This window comes from Protobothrops mucrosquamatus, unplaced genomic scaffold (assembly GCF_001527695.2).
Source record: "Protobothrops mucrosquamatus isolate PMUCROS unplaced genomic scaffold, P.Mucros_1.0 scaffold898, whole genome shotgun sequence".
NCBI lineage: Eukaryota > Metazoa > Chordata > Lepidosauria > Squamata > Viperidae > Protobothrops > Protobothrops mucrosquamatus.
Window position 1 is genome coordinate 300,426 of NW_015387150.1, and position 12,236 is coordinate 312,661.

A 12,236-nucleotide genomic window follows, 5' to 3' on the forward strand; every position below is an offset into this window, starting at 1 on the left:
ATAATAATAATAATAATAATAATAATAATAATAATAATAATAATAATAATAATAATAATAATAATAATAATAATAATAGTAAAGTTGGAAGGGACCTTGAAGGTCATCTAGTCCAACCCCCTGCTCAGGCAGGAAACCCTATTCCATTTCGGACAAATGGCTGTCCAGTCTCTTCTTAAAAACTTCCAGTGTTGGTGCATTCACCACTTCTGGAGGCAGGTTGTTCCACTGGTTAATTGTTCTCACTGTCAGGAAGTTTCTCCTTAGTTCTAGGTTGCTTCTCTCCTTGAGAATAGGTGCCTTAAGGTAGGTGCTCAAAAAATTGTCTCTCTGAGGATGAGAATGACAATTTTCCTCTGGTTTGACTGTAAACCATGGCAATTTTGTCCAAGAATGTCATTGCTAGATATGATGCCAAGCATTATATTAAAAATCCATCATCCCAACTTTCTGAAATTTATATCAATATTTTATTGGTAATTACAATAAATATTGAGACCGTTAGCAGCAAGGGAGGGAAATAACCCTATAAACCTCAGAATCTAATCAAATGCGCTGACTGCGAATGACGATAATCTGCGCTTCTGACACTTGAGCAAACTAGAAGACCAATGTATAATTTAAAATGGATATACTGTAAATGATTTTGAAAGTATGCTTGTTTTCTCTTACTATCTAAAAACTCTGTACATCAAGGTTCAGGAGCAAGAGCTTCCAATTCAAAAGATACTAAAACTATAGGAAGCTTGAGAATTCATTTTTTTAAAATTCTGCAAATGTTATAAGCCTCTGCACTTATTTAATTATTTCACATCCAACCTATCTATCCCTTAAAAATCTGACAAAAATTAAAATAAGCAAATGCTATTTTTTTAAGCATGGAATTTTGCAAACTCTGCTTTTATTTATTAGTTAGCATTCATCTCCTGAAATTCATCTTACGATATTTATACCAATACAGTGACATCTCCTGTCATTGTAAGGCCTCAGCAGCATTTTCCATTTGGGGATTGGTGCAGATATGCATGTGAGAAACTAGAATGGTATTACAATCCCCATCTTCTCATGTACTGTGATCTCAATGCATTTGCCTTCATTTCATCCACTTTTTTTTATATAAACAAACCTGAGTTAACAGAAATCAGATGCAAATACATTCAGTGCTTTCCCTCTTGTTTTCAAATTGTACTTTTAGTCCATTCAACCTGTTATAATCTCGCAGTGATTTTCATTTAAAACAGCTAAATGGATATGTGATTACTGTAATAGGGAACTAACACAAAACAATTAAATACTGAGGTGTTAAAAGATGAGGTTGAACTGGATTTGCATGTGCAAAAAAAGGGAAAAAGAAAGAAAAAAAAAGAGAGAAAGAAAAGAAAGAGAAAAATTGGAAACCTTAAGCCTGGGAAGAAATCAGCTGTAAGACAAATGCATTTAACTTTGCTAATTACTGCAAGTGACTCTATTAAGATTTTACTACTTTGTGCCAGGACTATAGACATTTATTTAAGGCTTTCACTTGTTATTTGAGAATAGCTGATTTCATGCATGAAAAAAACCCCAGCATAAAGTGGCTTCTATTAATAATTAGCTTCTCAAGTGCAGCATTTTACACCCATCAGTTATATGCTTGAAATAAAGACATTTATGATTGAATCCCAAATGTCTTCATAGTTTCACTTCTACTTCTACAAACTATAAGAATTATATGACCTTCAATTTAGCCATGACTGAACATGCACAGAAGGCCTTTGCACAGCTCCATTTCATGTGCCAGCTGTGTCCCTTCCTGGAATGGACAGTCCTCCAAACTTACCCACATCACTTCATACCTTAACTATTGCATTACATAGGGTTGTCTTTGAAAATCACTCAGAAACTTTAATTGGTCCAGAACGTAACAGAGTGGGCAGTGGTAGGCTTGTTTTGGTAGGCCATTTAATCCCACTGCCTTGCAAACCACACTGGTTGCCAGTATGCTTTTTGGTACAAGTGAAGGTGCTGATTATCACCTATGGAATCCTACCCAACATAGGGCCTGGATAGTTGAGGGACCACCTATCTTGTTGTATAGGCAGTCTTCAATTTACAACAGTTCATTTAGTGATCGTTCAAAGTTACAATGGCATTGAAAAAAGTGACTTACAACCATTTTTCACACTTACAACTGTTGCAGTATCCACAGGATCACGTGATGTTTTAAGTGTGCGAACGGTTAACTAAGTATAAATCCTACCGACGTCACAGGATGTCAATACACTAGGGGAAAACGCTGGAAGACTGTTCGGTTCAGTTACCCCTTCGCTTCTGAGTGAATTGTTGGCACAACTGATTCAATTGTTGACGTCACTAAGTGAATTGTTTACACCGGTCTTTCCAGTATATTCCCCCTTTTCTCACTTAACAAATGTCTCACTTAGCAACACAAATTTTGGGCACACAATTGTGGTCTAAAGTCACGGACTATCTGAATTTTATCCTATTTTCTTTGTATTGTATGTCACCCAGAGTTAGTTTGGACTCAGCCAACACCAAAACAAACATGACAATAATGAGACTTTTACTACCACCAACATTCTTGTGTGCCAGTAAACATAAAAAAGGTTTTTGGAGTATACTTAGAAACATATTTTAAGAATAAAGTATACAAATATTTCTTAGAAAAACAACTTAGGCAAACTGGAACAGTTGCTTATTTTTTTTTTTTAAAAAAAGGTAATGCTGGGCATCACTCAATGAAATTTGAAAAGCAATATATATGATGCTTTGAATTCTACATTGGTAAGTAGCAGAGAGATCTGTTGCCACATTTTATTCTTATTCCATCTCTAATTATTGGATTTCTTATAAATATATACCTTATTGTGTGAGAGCCGTTCTCCATTTGTTATTTACAACATTACTGAAATAGTTTGACGATCTGATTTGACTCCTGCTTTATTTTCATTGTACCAAGTCTAAACTCTGGCAATGCACAATCAAATCCGGCAATCAGCTTTCCAAGTCATGCCTCCACTTTATATCTTGGTTACTGCATTATCATATACCACAACCAGATCTTTTTCTTTATCCAATTCCTTTTCTTTGGGAATTCAGATCAACCAAAGGTAAGTCATATGGTCACACCTGTGATATTGTATAACATCGTACCAATATACAGTAGATCCTGAACCAGTATCTGCATGATTGAACCAATATGGATCACTAGTCAAGTGACACAGATTTCTTTGACTGCTCTTTCAGGAATGCATCTCCAATCATTAAGCAAGAGCCCACATACTGAAAACTGTAATTAGCTAGTAAGCAAAAGTGAAATGAGCATTCAGACAGTGAACACCCCAATAGGAATTGTTATAGTAGCTGGCCAAAGATGCAACAGTTTTATTGGCTGTCTGCTATGAAGGCAGCAACAATGTCAGATGAGGGCAATAGTTGACTTGGAGTCTGGATGTCTTTTAAGATAGAGTCTTAGAGTGAACACTTTTTAATATTCAACTTTTTTTTAGAGATGTAATTGATAGATGTCCTTTGTTACACCGTTTTTATTTTTACTGATACTGTATCATTTCACAATTGTGAAATCGCTTTGGAAGTCAGTATATCTGAAAAAGAGTACAGATGTGCTTTATACACATTTATATAAGCCTGTTTCTTCAGAATTCCTTAACACATATCTTTCTCATGCTGGGGGATGAAGGGGTTCCACACCAGCATTTAAATAATTATTTATGTTATTCATTTATAACCATTCCCATGACTCAAAGGGCAGTGAGCCACTGGCCCATCCTTTCCCCTTGGTAAGAGCTTTCCTTTTCTAGCTAGGTTCAATTATACAGTACTACTATAGCCCAGCAGGACAAGTGAGAAAGAAAGGAAGATTTTACAAGGTGGTGTGTAAGATAAGAGTAGGAAGGATGAATGTTCTGTCTTCATACATTTGGTCCAAAATTCCAAATGTGATCATGGATTCTCTGTAGTGGAAGGCCTGGATCTGCTCCTTCATATGTTTCAAGAGAAGTCATCTGGTTTTCTGAACAAATAATATCTGACATGCTTTTAGATTTTGAAAAAGCTGTAACCTGTACTTGAAAAGAATAATTTCAGAAACAAATTGATTATAGGACTTACCCTGAGCTTTCTTCCAAACACAGTAACTTTTCCTTTAATTTGTTCTTTTCTGAGGCGCCACTCTATTGAATTTAAGCCGTTTTCCATTGGCAGTGAAATATTACATCGTCCTATTGCTGGGGTCACAGTCCCAGCTAGGACATGTGGCTCACTGTGGAAACTAATACCCATTCCATTTGCATACATCACTCGCAGGGTACCATTACTGCAGAGCTGATAGCTGTTTCTCACTTGATCTGGATCAATCATTGGGAAGAAAAGAAATATTCTGTAAATCGTACAAATAAATGTTTTACCTAACTAGCAAGGTTTTCATGATCTTTCTATAGCTGTCAAATGACATATTCCTACAATTACTATTGGTGTTTAGGTAAGGCAGTTATTTGCAACGTTATTGATTTATGTAGCGAGAAATACGATGAAATATTTTAAGCCTGAAGGCATATCAGGTTATTAGAATTATATTTTCTGTTTGCTCCTTGATGGTAAATCACATATCAATTGATTATTATAATTATTATTTTGCAAAATTGTGAATACATATATAATTTGAGAAAAAGTTGGTGGCAAGTGATTTAATTGAAGTGTTGGGTCAGCAAGATATCTATTCAACCCAAAATATCAAAAGAAGTAGCTACAGCTTTTTTTTAGAGAAAAGACAGTTTTGTCTCTGTTCTTTCTATACTGCCTTCAGTGCTCCCTTAACAGATATATAGCTGAGTTATAGATTAGGTTTCAGTACTTAAGGCATGATGCTCACACAGAATGAGCTGCCAAAGTCAATCTTTTGTATGAGTGTCACTTTTCATTCTGCCTTAAAGAAACATTACTAGCCAGCCTGACATCTGGCTTTTTATTGACTGGCAGAAGTTGCAAAAATAAAACTTGATATTTATGATTGTTATATTCTTGACTGGCTGATCTAGTTTTCAGAATGGTAAAAAGGAAACTCTCCCGCAAGATAGTAGACAGCAGAGTGAGCAGCTGCCAGCAAAGAACCACTATCATTTTGTAATAAAAATATATATCTATCTAATTAATCATCTGCTAGAGAGAAATAAAAAAATCATAACCCTGGAAAATAGTCCCTGGTTTGTGAAGAGGTTATTGTCCCATGACAATATTTATTTTTAGTGGCACTATTTTAAATTTTAAAACAATCATCCACAAAATTCTTTTCATTCTAGTTTAGTTAACAGTGTCACACTGCATAGGCAGCATTGGATAATTTCTTTAAGGTTTCCATTATCTTCTTTGGGGAGCTTTGCCAGTGATTAAATTTAAATTTGTCTTCTTAAGTTGAGAAATTTAATTACCTCCAAACAGAACGACTAAGATGGTTCTCTTGGCAAATGTCTCTTGAGCAAACATATTGCCAGAAAATGGGCTCTTTAATGTGCCTAAGCAAGAGTTAATACAGAGAAGAAACAAGAATACAAGTGATTGTTTTGTCGTTATCTATGTCACATGGTTTCTACGTCTATGTCATGGGATTTTTTAAGAATAGAGATTCCAGAAAACAGAATACCCTCCACAACTACAATAAAAAAAGCAATGGAAAATAAGAACGAGAAAATAAGGACGAGAAGCAACGGGTGGAAACTGATCAAGGAGAGAAGCAACTTAGAACTAAGGAGAAACTTCCTGACAGTTAGAACAATTAACCAGTGGAACAACCTGCCTCCAGAAGTGGTGAATGCTCCAACACTGGAGGTTTTTAAGAAGAGACTGGACAGCCATTTGTCCGAAATGGTATAGGGTTCCTGCCTGGGCAGGGGGTTGGACTCGATGACCTCCAAGGTCCCTTCCAACTTTATTATTATTATTATTATTATTATTATTATTATTATTATTATTATTATTATTATTATTATTATTATTATTATTATTATTATTATTATTATTATTAAAAGACACCTTTAGAAAGAGTTGTCTGACCACAAACAACTCTAGTGTTCTTTTATTTAGATATCCTTTCTCAGATCTTTGTAAAAGCACATATATGAAAAATTGCCAGGCTCTTGAAGTATAGTTTTACTGAAGGCAGCATCAAACTTTGCATGCAGATTTTGTGGATAGAAGACTTTACTAACAGTAGCAAATTGGATGAAATCAGCTCCCTATAATTACAGATTTCTCTAAAGAAAGCAAATAAGCAAATAGGATCCTTTGCTGCAAATTATAATAGCGCCAACTATTTATCCTTCTTAATTTGTTAACTTCATATAATGAATTTAAATTCTCATCATTTTGGCTCAACAGGGCTAATAAGATTTTGTTTTTATATAAAAAAAAACCCCACAACCTTTCATTCTGCCTCATCTTGGCAGCATGTGCTCAGATTACATGGTTTTCAGTCCTTCTATTGTAACTGAATTAATCATAATTAAAAGACTGCCTTAAATGATAAATAATGCAAATACATGCAGCTTTGGGTGCAATTGGTTTTGTATTCATACATCTTCAGGACTGTTGAGCAACTATCACAGGAAATAACAATTTTCTAACAATTTTAAGGAAACAGTTCAAAACAAATCAATAAGGGAATTACGAAGATTGTAACTGAAGATGCAAACAGGTAAGTAAATTTGCAAAGGGATAATAGAACCTTTAAATATGTACATAACAAATGTAGTTCAGGATTCAGTATACTGAGGTTATGGAGTGAGGAGCATAGGATTTCCTTGTTGAAAATCTTCTGGTTATGAAGAATTGCTTAAATTTTTTCACAAAGCCACATAAATCTTCCAAGGAGTGATATTTAGTATTCATGCTCTGGGATGGAGAACTGTGCTCAGTTTACATAATAAATATCTGATGTTTTTGGTGTGCATAGTAGATGGATCTGATTTAGCAAGAATTTGTACAATAACAATGGGATGAGACAGATAAGGAAATATATATGTGAGAAAACTATTCTTTGAAAATGTGAGTTGTTGCTTAAAGAAGAGGGAATCCCATTCTTTTTTATTGCAGAAAATGTGCTTTGTTTTCCTGAGTTTGTATACATACATATGTTGATAAAAGAAAGGATTCTAGAAAGTAAAAAATGGAATAATACAATAATGTGTAAAAGCCCAATTATGAACCACTTCTTTAGAGGGGTTTTGTCCTTGTGACTGTTGCTAAGATGATCTATCGATTTATGATTTCTTTTTTTTAGGTTCAGGATACTGTGTATGTTCTAACAAACTTTTCATATTGTGAAAGCTGCAACAAGTCCGTATTTATGATGGGCTATAAATGTGTAAATAACTAAGCAATTACCTTTCTACAAAATCATAATAGTTGTCTTGAAATTTTCACTAGTAAAAATAAAGTCACCAAAATAGTTTCTACTACAATAAAATCATTTATTTTACAGGCATGCACATTGGCTGACATAACAGGTAGTTTCCTAATGATTTAATATCTACTAAATAAATTGATTGAAAAGTGTTTCAGGAACCTCACTCAATCACCTGTACAACTGACTTTCTTTATATCCGAAATAGATTGTATTGTTTCTCTGGGACACACACACATGTGTGTATGTGGGTATATGCATAATTTATTTTATTTATTTATTTTTTGTCATGTTTATGCAGTATATATTGGAGGTGGTTACTCCTTGAGAGCTGTATGCAACAAAATCTCATTTAAATGTATGCTGATTAGTGTACATTTAAAATGACAATAAAGTTATTATTCTATTCTATTTAAGTCAGAACTAGACAAGGTGCACAGCATACACAATCAAGAATTTCACCTGTAAATTGAGCACACTGAGTGGACAATTGATATGATTTGTTTGTATTGATGCAGAGACACAAAGCTTGAAAAAGGTGAAATATTTTTATTAACCAATGAAAAATGTCAATGGATATCTTCAACTGACTTCAGATGTTTCCCCATATGGAAAAATTGTGATGATTGGTTTAGAAAAAGTATATATAACTCTAGGTAGTGATATAGTTCAATTGTAAAAAAAGGCATTATTTCAAAGATAATGCAAGAAATTCTATTCTGGAAGTAACAAGTTTCTATTTTGTATCATGTTACAAGTAGAACTTGAATAGAAATAGGACATGGGGAAAACAAGATGGTGCCTACAGACCAGGCAAGCAATCCCTGAGATCATGAATCTTTTGATAGCTGTTAAAATCAGGCTGGCGACTTTATGTTTTTCTAGAATCACAGACAGAAATGTAACCTGAAGAAACACTGACATGGGACAAGAAGCTTATTTGATTATAAAATACTAGAGATTTCTGCATTTGGAAGGTTAAAGGTCAAATATTGTCACAGATCTCTAATTATGAGAAAGAAAGCAATGCATAATGTGTGGCAATTGTATTAGAGCATACTTTTCCCATGCAATGCTTTTTCAAATTTTGGCAACTTGTGCAAGCTTCCTTCAAAAGAACTTTAATGTATAGTAATTTTGATTTCATTTTAAGACCCCTAATTCTTCTATCCTAAATAATTTTTTGTTTGGGTACATAAAACGATAGGATTTTTAGAAGAAGAAAAAGACCATTTCTATCAAAAGATGTTTTGACTGATGATCAAATGATGATGTTATTGTTTATTCTCATGCCAAGAATATTCAGAAATCTGTAATGAATTTCAGACACATTATGTACATTTAGTCTCCAGAGAATTTTAAGTTAAATGCTGAAAAGGCATTTGTTGTTGAAAGGAAGATAATCTATATGAGATTTGTTTTAGACAGGAAAGCAGTCAAGCGAAGCCAAGCATACAGGTGCAACACAAAAAGAGTCTATCATTTGTCATATAGTAGTAATATGTTGATTTGTCAAACAAGAGATGTCAGCCAGGGCCCGCATGGACATTTGGAATTTCACAAAGTAATTTAGCAATGGAAATGAACAGAATATATTTCCCATTTAATTATACCGATCAACACTGTGTCACCCAGTTCTTTTAGGATATCATCAGGATATTGATAAATTGTAATGAAAAAGTGGACTATTTCCTCAACGATCGATCTTAGCTGGAATAATTTTTTCAGCAGAGCTAACAAATAATAGGCAAGTAAATTATTAAGATTAAAGGTGAATAGAGGATGAAACTGCAATCTCCCCTTCAAAGAAATAAGACAATTGAGATACTGGAAATGTAGCAATGTATTTCAAATATTACGGAATATTATTTAGATGGAGATGCTAATAAGCACATGGATAATTGGCTTGAGTAACTCATATTGGTCTTAGTGATTGAAATGGAGTAAATGTGAATCATGTAATCAACAATAAAATTGGGCGTTGGCCTTATGTGGAAATACAGTAGATGCTTCAGCTGGAATGGACAGTGAAGGTTACATTTCTAGGACACACTTCATCCCTTCCTCCTCTTTCAATTGGTGAAACTAGAACCTGACAATATGAAAAATAAAATTGGTTCTGTTGGTTTTGTAATCCTTTAATTACTGCCATGATTCTTAAGTTATTTGAAGTATTTGAAATTGCCTAAAAATAAAACAATTAAAATGGTTTCCTCATGGAAGCTAGAGGTTAATTCCACTACTGTTACTGCTGCAATTAAATATCATGGATCGTGTTGTAAGCTATTTCTCTGCTATTAAGATCAGAGGCCTTCAAAGATCACTTCATGAGAAAGGGCCCCAAATGAACAACAATTCCTATGAATTTGATTTATGAATTTCTGACAATGAGCATAGGAGAATACCTTGGACATGGACAAAGTAACTATAAAAAATATGTGCCTTCATTCTACAGCTGCAAAACTTGCTGCATATTAAACATATATAGAAAAAGAAAAAAAAATGGTTGCATTTATAGCCCCTGGAAAAAGTCCATGAGACTGACAGTTCTTCCTAGGAAAGAAATGATGTGAAATAGAACCATATTTTTGTTTACTTGCTTGCTTTGCTTGTATTTGGCTTTAGCTGGCAAAGGAGGACAACTACATTTATACTGAAACAGAATACATATTGCCATGCTCTCCTGAAAAAGATGGCAGGAATGAAGGGAAATCTTCTGAACCAAGAAATAATGATGATCTTTGAATTAATATTAAATAAAAGTTGGAAATATCAAGTTTTTAAGCAGACTAAGGGGTACTTAAACATTTTCCCACTGGCTGTTGGGCAAATTCAGTATATTTCTCTTCTGCTGTTGGTTATATTTCTCTTATTGTTACTCATACAAATTGTGTAAAATCTTTGGGAAGTGTATCCCTGTACCTTGAACAACTGTGTAGGATGCCTCCACAGAGGAGAGATTGGTAATTACTGTGACATCATCATCACGGTTGGAGTTTTCAATATCTATAGTAATAGACTTTTCCATTTCACGATGAAGGCTGGTTACTACACCAGTAGGGCGAGTTACATTGGTAAGGCGTCCTTCATGGTCATAACTAAAAAAAAAAGAAGAAGAAGAAGAGAAGTCTCATATAAATGGCTGAATCTGAGCTAAATCATACATGCACTACCTGGACTTTAAAAAAAATATTAAACAGATTATGAAACAAATCTATTAATCAAAGACAAATAATTGGAATAAAATATTTAGTATCAAAAAATTACACAATTTTAAGAATACACTGTTAAGTTCACAAACCAAAGAAAATTGGATGTATGATCAAAAAGATGATTTACTGGAGCTAGTATACCTTTGGGAATTTCTTTTTTTTCCAAATAATCATCCCTGGAAAATTATTATTGAACCCTTCTGATATATTTACAGAATGTAATCACATCTCCCATTCTTCTATTATTTCTTCTTTTTACATCTCAAAATAAATATAGCAATCTTCCCCATACCAGACATTCATTCCTTTCTTCTTTTAAACATAGGCCTTCAATATTTCATACAGTATATCCATCTTGCAAATAGGTTCAATTATTTCACAGGCAGGCAGAACCAAAACCATGCTGACAAAACATATAATCCAAAGATGCCTTTAGAATGCCCCCTCCTTTTTTTGCTGTCAATACCCTATAAATGGTGGAAGGGGAACACTCGTCTGCCTAAGGGACTAAGTCACTGATTCATCCTTTGGCTCCAAAGGCCCTATAAAGGATACAATATTAGACCGCTAAATAATAACCAAAGGCTGCAATTCTATAGTCCCTGGTCTTTTTCCTCATTAGGATTTAGTGTTATATAGGAAATGTATGGAACCAATAAAATGACTTGAGATATAAGCTCACATTACAATTATTTGAAATGCAGAGGTAAATAATGGGGTGACTAAAACTGGTACCCCAAAATTCCAGGTGACCACTAGATAGTAAAAGGCAATGCAGAAAAACACAACTCTGCTAACATCTGTTGGTCATTGACATTTTTGTATTTCAGATCAAGTAGTTCTACTATATTTGCTATTTTTGCGAGAGAATGGCCTTAAATACTAGCAATTCCTCTCTTGTCAGGAGAAATAAATAATTTTGATATTTCTTTTTTAATTTAGCAATTTTGGGGGTAGTATGTATGTATGTACAGTATGTATGTATGTACAGTATGTATGTATGTATGTATGTATGTATGTATGTATGTATGTATGTATAAAGCTTTGAAAAGAAGGAAGAAAAAGAGGGGAAATAGTGAAATATTAATGAGGTACTAATAATAGATAGTAGCAAATTATACGATTGTGTAAGCTCCTTGAGATATGGGGGTAGAGAATTGTCCAGGCAGAAAAGGAAACAACAGACTGAATATCATATGGGAAGTGCAAATAACCTGGGGAAAAAATTCTTGCCATGAGCTGGGAAAAATGTTCCCTGACTAGTCTGCAGCAGAAGCTGGACAATATGACTTAATTATCCAATGGATTGAGGCAGGAGGCAGCTGTAAAGCTTTTATTGTGCACAGTAAGTATGATGGAGCAGGGATCTGATGAGTGCATGGGAGGAATCAGCAGCCACGAGACATGAGAGAGCTATTAAAATGCCACGATTAAGGTATATTACTAAAGGAGGGAATCATATGGGATAGTCACAGTCAATATATTATGTTTATTTCTAAAATATGTGACGATTATTGCTTTGGGTGTTTCTAATGCGTATTATGCTTGTCTATGTTTTATTCAGAGACTTGCGATGTTTAGTAAAGATTCATGAGTTATGTTTACAC

General features: G+C 34.0%; 1 protein-coding gene across 1 annotated transcript in view; it reads right to left on the bottom strand.

Moving 5' to 3' along the window:
• Positions 1-12,236, bottom strand: part of TENM2 (teneurin transmembrane protein 2) — a gene marked incomplete at its 5' end in the record, with an annotated part of 346,728 nt that overhangs the window by 21,195 nt on the left and 313,297 nt on the right. The window contains 2 exons of the mRNA XM_015819334.1: positions 4,132-4,367; positions 10,340-10,515. Coding sequence (XP_015674820.1) covers positions 4,132-4,367; positions 10,340-10,515 — 412 coding nt within the window. The remainder of the gene's footprint in view (positions 1-4,131; positions 4,368-10,339; positions 10,516-12,236) is intronic.